Genomic DNA, 9,915 nt, shown 5'->3' on the forward strand with positions numbered 1-9,915 from the left:
TGGCTGTGGTAACTAGTGACGACCAAGCCAAAGGAAGGACTGTCCCAGAGAGGAAGACGCAACTGACCCAAAATGAAGGAAAGCTTTGACTATGTACAGACTCAGTCAGCACAGCCTTGCTATTGAGAAAGGTCGCCGTATGCAGACCTGACTCTCAAGAGAAGACAGGCTATGTGCACACTGCCCACAAAATGAGGTGGAAACTGAGCTGCACTTCCTGATCTCCTGCCAAATGTATGACCATATTAGAGACATATATTTTCCTCAGATTACACAGATCCACAAATAATTCGAAAACAAATCCAATTTTGATAAACTCCCATATCTACCAGGTAAAATACCACAGTATGAAATCACGGCAGCAAGATTGGCCGACCACTTGTTGCCACAAGAAAAGGCCAACCAGTGAAGAACAAAAAAAACATTTTAAATACAACCCATATTTATGTTGATTTATTTTCCCCTTTTAACTATTTGCACACAATATGACATTTGAAATGTATTTTCTTTTGGCACTTTTGTGAGTGTAATGTTTACTGTACATTTTTTGTTTATTTCACTTTTGTTTATTATCTACTTCACTTGCTTTGGCAATGTTAACATATGTTTCCCATGCCAATAAAGCCCTTAAATTGAATTGAATTGTATCCAGCAATCCAAAGGAAGGATAGACGCTAGGTAGACAGCCCGCCGTGCCGCTTTGTGGACAACGACTCTCATCAGTGTATCGATCATCTTTTAATGTACGTTTTGTTCTTTGGTGACGTAAAAGAGGTGCGACAAATACTTCCGCACTTCTGTGCGTCCCACGTGAACGGTATTTGTAAAAGCATGGCATCTCTCGGTGCCTGTGGAGAATGGCTTGTTTCAACCTATGAAAAAAAACTAATTGCAATACACACTAAAAATAGCAGGTTTGTACGAACAGATGTGGCTAATATTGTATTGTTTGTACAATAATGCGTCGTATAAGCTAAGCTAGTAGGCTAGTAGCGATGAGAAAGAAATAAGATAGCTAGGATGATACGGAGTTAACGTTAGTTAACTGGCTAACGTTATTAGCTAAGTTAGTCCATTCATAGACGGTAACGTTATACAGTGAGAGTACAACATATTTTCCATCACAGAATGACCAGGTGAACGCTATGACCCCCTTTTGACGTCACTTGTTAAATCAACTTCAATCAGTGATGATGAAGAAGGGGAGGAGACAGGTTAAGCCACTAGACAATTGAGACGTGTGTGTGTGTGTGTGTGTGTGTGTGTGTGTGTGTGTGTGTGTGTGTGTGTGTGCTAAGACAAAATATTGAACTGCCTTTGAACGGGGTATGGTAGTACGTGCCAGGCGCACAGGCTGCAACTCCAATATTAGGAAGGTGTTCCTAATGTTTTGTACTCAGTACAAAACAGGCTACTTTAGTACATTCTTGGGCTAGCCAGCTATGTGTATTAAATCACAAGTCCACATTTTAAATCATCAATGATTAAATGCTCCTTCCTCTTTTTGTACCAGAGAACCATTTGTGTTTGACTGCAGCGCAGCAGAACAGAAGCCAAAGGACCCAGAGGCCGACAACAAAAGGTAAACAACATTAGCTAACGATGTCTTTTCAGCCAACTGACCTCTCAGGAATGTATAGTATGTGTTGCCAACCCCTTGCGGTGTACCCATCATTGCTGAGTTATCGTCAGACTTGCTCGACCTAGATATGTGACTGAACTGCGTGTCACTTGTTTGATTTGAAATGTGTGTGTGTGTGTGTGTGTGTGTGTGTGTCACCGTGTGGTAAGAAGCAACTGTTTTCAAGGGATACGATTTCACCAGAAATGTACTGATCCCTTTCATCCTGGTTAGTGATGGATCAGAAGAGACAGGAAGTGACAAGATCCTGGCGTTTGCCGTTTCCTCCTCTGCGAAGCTGGTCGCGCTGACAGATGACACCAAACGCCTGGTTCTGTTCCGCTGCGAGCCCTCGTGGCAGGTCATCAGTACAAGGTATCCATAGGACAAGCAGATAAAAGCAAATATCCCACTTAACTGAAATCGGCAACAAACAAAAAAATCTTAATGTGTCGATTTGTCGCTCTCTTTGAGATGTTGAGTGAGACCGCTGTATTCTTTTCAGGTGGGTTGTGCGGAGGTGCACGTCTCTTGTGTTCACCGAGGCTGAGGATGAGGTGTGGGCAGCAGACAAGTCAGGTGACGTCTACTCCTTCTCTGTGGTGGAGCCCCAGAAGACAGGAGAGTTGAAGCTGGGACATCTATCCATGCTTCTATCAATGGTAATTCATTCACATGATACTTTCTTATTAAAGGGTAGGTTATTTTTCATAGTTGAATGTTTTTAAAGGGCATTTTCAGAAGATGGGATAGCCCTTACTTAGTCCCGTCTTACATCTCAGATTTGGCAGAGTTTGATGGGGTTCGACGCCTTCAATGGTTGTACATTTTTCACAATAGTAACATCACGATCAATGGCTCGCTTCAAGTGAACAACTCTTGGTGAACTGCCAGTCAGTTTGGGATATCTCCCCCACTCTTCTCTTCTAGACCCTGACCCCCAACGACAAGTATGTCGTCACAGCTGACCGCGATGAGAAGATCAGGGTCAGCCACTTGAGGTCACCACACAACATTCAGGCATTCTGCCTGGGACACTTGGAGTGAGTACAGCTGGCCTACCTAGCAATGAATGGCCACAGAATTTAAACATGAATTCATGTTTAACCAGTCGGTTACCACTCCAATTTCCTGATATTTCAAGTTTTTTTTCTCCATAGATTTGTCAGTTCTCTTTTGGTCCCACCAGGACACCCACAGTGGCTACTCTCTGGATCAGGGGTGAGAGATCTAGACATATTACAATTCTGCTGAATTGAGTGATATTACATACCGCTGGATGATCTTTCAGATAGAGGTATCACTTGTACCGGTTCAGATTAAGCTCTACTACTGCACACACACACAAAAATTCAATAGAGACTGGTGTGTCTGACTGCAGGTGTGTGTTGACAGGATGGGACCATGAAGCTGTGGGAGTATGAGTCAGGTCGGAGGCTCCAGAGCTGGGACCTGAAGCAGCTGAGGGACATGCCGAACTCGGACACAGAAAAGGAAAAGGTGACCACTTTACTTCTCACCCTATCAGTCCTGAGATACCAGCTAGTCAGTGACAACTGTTTGGAGTTTGTGACAGCGACTATGTGAGCTTATTACAGAGTTAAAGACGGTATGTCCTGGGATTTCCTACGATCTTCTATGTAGAAGACACCCCTTACAGTATCATAGACACTATGTCCTGGGGTCCTACAAGGGTAGAAACTCCAATAACATTTTAATTGATTATGATAGAGACATGAGGTTTGGACAATTGCTTTTCTTATAGGAGTTGTCTACACAATTAACATTTTACCCATTGGTCAAAATATCAGTTTCTGATTGGACAACCTGCATACTGTAGATGGCTATTAATACTTTTATCTCAAACCGTTTGGGCTCTATAGACGTTTAAACCCCCCGGGCCCCTTCAGGATCCGCTCTTGTCTTACTGAGTTGTAGCTCACACAGACTAATGGTTGGTGTCAGTGGATCAATAATATATGGACTTATCCAATAGTACAACCCCAAGAAGTCTGTAGTTCAAACACAATGTTTTAAAGGGGTCTGAAGTCTGAAATGCGCCGGCGTGAGACTGTAGCAGTTAACCAAGCCGCTGATACATGGAGTCATTCCTCTTCTGGGTGTGCATTTAGCAACAACTAGCAAACGTTGTCATTCATACTGTTACAAATAAAAATGCAATTTTAAACTCTTTGCAAAAAAAGGAACTGAGACCAGAAGTTTCAAGTGGTTATTACCAAGAAGCTGAGTGCACATTTTAGAACGCTCAAGTCTTATACTCTCCCCTCCCTCTTTCCCTCCCTCTTCCCCTCCCTCTTCCCCTCCCTCCCTCTTCCCCTCCCTCCCTCTTCCCCTCCCTCCCTCTTCCCCTCCCTCTTCCCCTCCCCTCCCTCTTCCCCTCCCCTCCCTCTTCCCCTCCCTCCCTCTTCCCCTCCCTCCCTCTTCCCCTCCCTCTTCCCCTCCCTCCCCCTTCCCCTCCCTCTTCCCTTCACCTTCCCCTCCCCCCTCACCTCCCCCTTCACCTCCCCCTTCCCCTCCCTCTTCCCCTCCCTCTTCCCCTCCCTCTTCCCCTCCCTCTTCCCCTCCCTCTTCCCCTCCCTCTTCCCCTCCCTCTTCCCCTCCTTCTTCACCTCCTTCTTCACCTGCCTCTTCCCCTCCTTCTTCACCTGCCTCTTCCCTCCCTCTTCCCCTCCTTCTTCACCTGCCTCTTCCCCTCCTTCTTCACCTGCCTCTTCCCCTCCTTCTTCACCTGCCTCTTCCCCTCCTTCTTTACCTCCCCGGCTATACATGTTATGACCCCAATGAGTTTCCCTCCTTTCCCCTGTGGAATGTCCATGCTCCTCTCTTGTTTACCTAGATGTCAGAATCCCAGCCCGTCCATCTTCAGGTCCTGACCTTGCTCTCTGATCCCATGCAATTTCCTCTTATCTGGTTTAGGTCAACCTTTTTCTAAAATTAGCATACACACAGTTTCATGACCTAAACTCCATTATTACTCACAGTAATCATTCACTAAACAGGAAACAAACAAAACTACAGTTTAACTTGAAACATGTTACATTTGAAGAGAATCCATCAATATGTATACTGAGTAGCTCTCCTTGTCGTCACTCTTGCGAAGCTTCAATCCATAGAGCTGGCTGTTTGTAGGTCACAGCCCCCTCTGTGTATACAGTACTGTGATAAAGTATCTGTCCCCTTATTTTCTCTATTTCTGCATGTTGTTTTTATCCTGAATGTTATCAGATCTTCATCCAAAACCTAATGTTAGATAAAGGAAACCTGCATTTACAAATAACAAAATAAATTGATACTTATTTAATTAAGAAAGTTATGCAAACACCCTAATTCCCAAGTTGGAAAAGTTATTGCCCACTACTCAAACGGGGCGGCAGGTAGCCTAGTGGTTAGAGCATTGGACTAGTAACCGAAAGGTTGCAAGATCGAATCCCCGAGCTGACAAGGTCAAAATCTGTCGCTCTGCCTCTGAACAAGGCAGTTAACCCACTGTTCCCCGTGTTCCTAGGCCGTCATTGAAAATAAGAATTTGTTCTTAACTGACTTGTGTGGTTAAATAACATATATATTTTTTTAATTCAACGACTGCAACCAAATGCTTCCTGTAGTTGTTGATCAGTCTCTCACGTCGCTGTGGAGAAATTCTGTCCCACTCTTCCATACAGCACTGCTTTAACTCAGTGACATTTGTGGTTTTTTTTAACATGAACTGCTCATTTCAAGTCCTGCTACAACATCTCATTTGGGACTAGGTCTGGACTTTGACTACACACCATTCCAAAACTTCTGTTTTGTTACTTTTTAACCATTTACATGTAGACTTGATTGTGTGTTTTGTATCATTGTCTTGCTGTATTACCCAGCTCCACTTTAGCTCACAGACGGATGACCTGGCATTCTCCAATTCTGATACAGAGCACAATTCATGGTTCCTATTAAAGCAACTCGTCCAGGTCCTGAGGCAGCAAAGCATCCCCAAACCATCACACCAGCACCACCACCATGCTGGACCGTTGGTATGAGGTTCTTACTGTGGAATGCAGTGTTGGTTTTCACCAGACATAATGGGACCCATTTCAGCAAAAATGGGGACTCAAGTTTGCCAAAAGAGCACCTGGATGATCTTGGAAGACTCTTGGAAGAATGTTCTATGGACAGATGAGTCAAAAGTATAACTTTATGGATGACATGGGTCCCATTTATGCCTGGCAAAAACCCAACACTGCATTCCATAGTAAGAACCTTATACCAACGGTCAAGTATATTTGTTCACTCAGGTTCTCTTTATCTAATGTTAGGTTTTGGTTGAATATCTGATAACATTCAGTGTCAAAAATATGCAAAAGTAGAGAAAATTAGTAAGGGGGCAAATAGCTTTTCACTCCACTGTATGTGGCTGTGTCCTGTATAGAAAGGCATAGAACTGTTCCCGAGAGCTGGTCCGTAGCCCGCTAATTAACTTCAATATATTTATGCCTAATTGTTTTTTATAACTCCAGAGTAGTAGGCTATTCCATGCATAAAATAATTTTGTCTTCAACATTTGGATAAAAGGAAAACCATGATGCCATGAATTAAGAACGATATGTTCTTTTCACAATGCGTTGGGGCACATTGGCAACTCAAACTGCTTTGAAAAAAAACTTTCTAACTAGCTTTTTTTCTTACCTAATGAAAGCCTATAGCTGACATAACCAAACAATACCTTTTGTTTACATAATCAAATGGTTTAATTGAGACTTAAGTAAACAATTCCCAGAATCTAATAGGCTGTAACAGGTTACCTTTTATTTAGCCTAGATTTATTTAGTAGGTGATTTAGATATCAGTCGTACAGGTTTAAACTTTCTATTGCCTGTATATGGTCTAAATTAACAAAAACCTACATTTTAATGTAATAATGAACTGTTAATAAACCTCATCTTAAACAAATACCTACTCGCACTTTTGCAGGCAGTCTATCCAGCTACCTGGTTGTTGTCCTCCTTGTCTACAATGACGCCAAAATCCTTCCAAACCGGGGATTTTACTCAGGCAACACCTGTTTCCATGCTGGTGTAATTTCACCATCATAACCTTTCATATTTTCTTCTCTCTCTTTTTACATTAGCCATTTTTTAGTGAGCTATAGAACATGGCAACATATTGTTGCCTGGTTGAAGTGAATATAAAGCTCTGCATGCTGAAACACAGGCCTACTAATGGAAAGTTCCCTGCTCTACTCTCTGGTGGCGTGGCTGGTAGCCTGGCTATGTCTGCCTCACCGCTAACATAGCCTAATGGGATTCGCAACATAATTCAACACAACAAGGATTCCTGGATTTGTAAAAAATAAATAAATAAAAATGATATTAATTGAAAACGTTTACAACCCGAAATATAATTGTTCTGCACCCGCCAGCCAACCCACGAGTTGAAAGAATGTTTTCATTCCACCTGCCAGTGAATTATTATTTTTAATGTTTTTTTTTATTTATTTTTTTAGGGTCAACTGTTGGTATTTGACCTGATGCAAGACCATAGCGTGTCGTCAATTCCCCCCCCCCCCCCCCCCCCCCCCCCCCCCAGTTATGTTTGTGACATCATCATAATTTGTACCTTTTGTTCCCAGAGGTCTGCAGTCAGTAGGATCGCTGGATCCCCCGGTGGACATCATGTGGCGGTGCAGTGTGAGAGGTCGGTGCATATATCAGGAGTTGACAGTGTACTGTGCACATAAATTACCCTAGCTATGTAGATCAGTGTATGTGGGTAACCTGTGACATAATATTTGTCCTGTGTTTTCCAGAGTTCCCTCGGTGCAGTTGTTTGGGATGGAGCAAGGGACAGAGGAGCGACTGATGCCCTCCAGCAGGTTGACCCTACCTCACTGTCCTCTGGATTTGACCTTTGACCCCCAGGGTCGGCTCTGGGTCCTGCTGGATAGCCGAGAGACGCCGTTCCTCGTGTACACACACACGCAAGACAGCTGGCAGGTACTGCTGTTCGTTGACAACACCGTAGTACCCTCCAAGCTCATCTCACACAACAGTATACTGTTCTTGTTTAGTAAACAAACACACCAGTGTTTGTGTTTTATCCCTTATGTTGCCACTGGGGTGTTTTGTTCTCTCTCTCTTTCTCTCTGCAGTGCGACAGTGAAAGCCCAGAGCTGAAAAGAGTGACGGAGGCCCTTCAGCCGCATTGGGAGGCACTTCAGGGTGAGTCATCACACGTACGGCACAACACTGTGCCCTCACATTACCCATCATCCTTCTACTCACTCAGTAAAGAGCAGTTCTAACCTGGGTTGTTTATGCACTTGGCTCCATGTCTGCCTCCTCCATGTTCCCCCGAGCTAAGTAGTTCTTAATGCGAAGTAGTCAGACTACAAGGAGACTTTACATGTCGTTTTTTTTTACTCTGTTATTTAGTGGATGCTCAGAGATACCTGCAACATAAACTTGGATCAAGGCTTAGAACAAAGGCTTTTGATTGGATATTCTAATAGTAATCAATCACCTGAACGAACTGTGCTACAATTTCTCTCACCGTCTCTGACCCTGCTTCTCCCTCCTTCCTGTTTCTCCTCACAACAGACTCAGCAGGGTTAGAGAGCCGGTTCCAGCACCTGTACAAGGGCAACTTTGACAACATGGCGTCCTACAGAGAGAAGAAACAGCAGAGGCTCCAACAGCAGAAGGATCAAGGAGGCAAAAAGAGAGGACCAGGGAAGGGACAGCAGTCCAACGGAGCTAGTAAAAAAGCCAAGAAAGGCAACCAGCCTGGGCCTGTGACCAAAGCCTCGAGCTGAAACGGATAGGACAGACAGATTCTATATTTTGGTTTAAAAAGCTATCTTTGTTTGGAGACGGATAGACTAACCATTTGAGTTGTGTACATTTATTATGATTTGTGATTTACCGAGAATTAGCCATTTCTTTTATTTTTAAATAAAAAATTATGACCGTTTGATGCTTAAGTGTCTCTTGCGCTCCACTAAATGTATAGTCCTCTCCAGTTGAACAAGAGCCAAGCACTGACCACTGGGGATTATCTTGGTAAAAGAGAAACGGTTACTAACAAGTCCTTCCACTGTCAGAAAGTGCATATCTGACCCAATTCAGGATCGGGGGCATTTGATTACATTTCCTACTTCACTTCAGAAATACTTCCTTGAACATTAACTTTCATATGCCTTAATTACCAACTTATACAGAGTCTGCATGTGAATAAAATGTTTAAATTATGAGCCTAATTTAGCAGAGGAAGCACTGAGCTATTTAATGAGAAAGGCAGGACCTGTGATTGGCTGAGATGTCTCCAAAGTGGGATAACAAGTTTTTTATCAAATTTCAGAGGTAAAAATGTCCCCTTGCATTAAAAAGCTTAAGGTGTTTCAACGCCACACTGACAGCTCTTCAAACCTTCAGAAGTAAACAAGGATGACTACTTGTTGCTCACCATCCATTCAGTCTGGCTTAATCACATGAACCATAACGTCTCCACAGGTAAGACTACTCAGTGAGCACTGCTGGGTTTGAATTTATATACTGAACAATAATGTAAATGCAACATTTTGAATGATTTTACTGCATTAGTTTATACAAGGAAATCAGTCAATTGAAATAAATTCATTAAGCCTTAATCTATGGATTTCACATGCCTAGGCAGGGGTGGAGCCATGGGTGGGCCTGGGAAGGCATAGGCCCACCCACTCAGAATACATTTTTTCTCACAAAAGGGCTTTATTACAAATATAAATATTCATCAGCTGTCCGGGTGGCTGGTCTCAGACGATCCCGCAGGTGAAGAAGCCGGATGTGGAGGTCCTGGGCTGGTGTGGTTACATGTGGTCTGTGGTTGAGGCCAGATCAACGTACTGCTTGTGGTAGAGAAATGAACATTACATTCTCTGGCAATAGCTTTGATGGACATTCCTGCAGTCAGCATGCCAATTGCATGCTCCCTCAACTTGAGACATCTGTGGCATTGTGTTGGGTGACAAAACTGCACATTTTAGAGTGGCCTTTTATTGTCCCCAGCACAAGGTGCACCTGTGTAATGATCATGCTGTTTAATCAGCTTCTTGATATGCGCCACACCTGTCAGGTGGATGGATTATCTTGGTAAAAGAGAAACGCTTACTAGCAGGGATGTAAACTAATTTGGCCACAAAATTGGAGAGAAATAAGCTTTTTGTGCGTATGGAACATTTCTGGGATTGGGACCAACACTTTACATGTTGCGTTTCTATTTTTGTTCAATATAAATAGTCTGAAACGCAAACAGTCCAC

The 9,915-nt window shown here is 43.3% G+C and overlaps 1 protein-coding gene across 1 annotated transcript; it reads left to right on the forward strand.

The window, feature by feature from the left end:
- The first annotated feature begins 758 nt into the window (after nucleotides 1-758).
- wdr4 (WD repeat domain 4) lies at nucleotides 759-8,586 on the forward strand. The gene is made up of 11 exons (XM_036975264.2): nucleotides 759-914; nucleotides 1,514-1,582; nucleotides 1,856-1,996; nucleotides 2,127-2,283; nucleotides 2,552-2,664; nucleotides 2,782-2,842; nucleotides 3,017-3,121; nucleotides 7,251-7,315; nucleotides 7,428-7,614; nucleotides 7,770-7,839; nucleotides 8,218-8,586. Exons 1-11 carry the CDS (start codon nucleotides 832-834, stop codon nucleotides 8,430-8,432), a joined length of 1,266 nt encoding a protein of 421 aa, XP_036831159.1. The 5' UTR covers nucleotides 759-831; the 3' UTR covers nucleotides 8,433-8,586.
- The last annotated feature ends 1,329 nt before the right edge of the window (nucleotides 8,587-9,915 follow it).

Source organism: Oncorhynchus mykiss, chromosome 3 (assembly GCF_057628025.1).
Source record: "Oncorhynchus mykiss isolate SJ-2025 chromosome 3, ASM5762802v1, whole genome shotgun sequence".
Taxonomy (NCBI): Eukaryota; Metazoa; Chordata; class Actinopteri; order Salmoniformes; family Salmonidae; genus Oncorhynchus; species Oncorhynchus mykiss.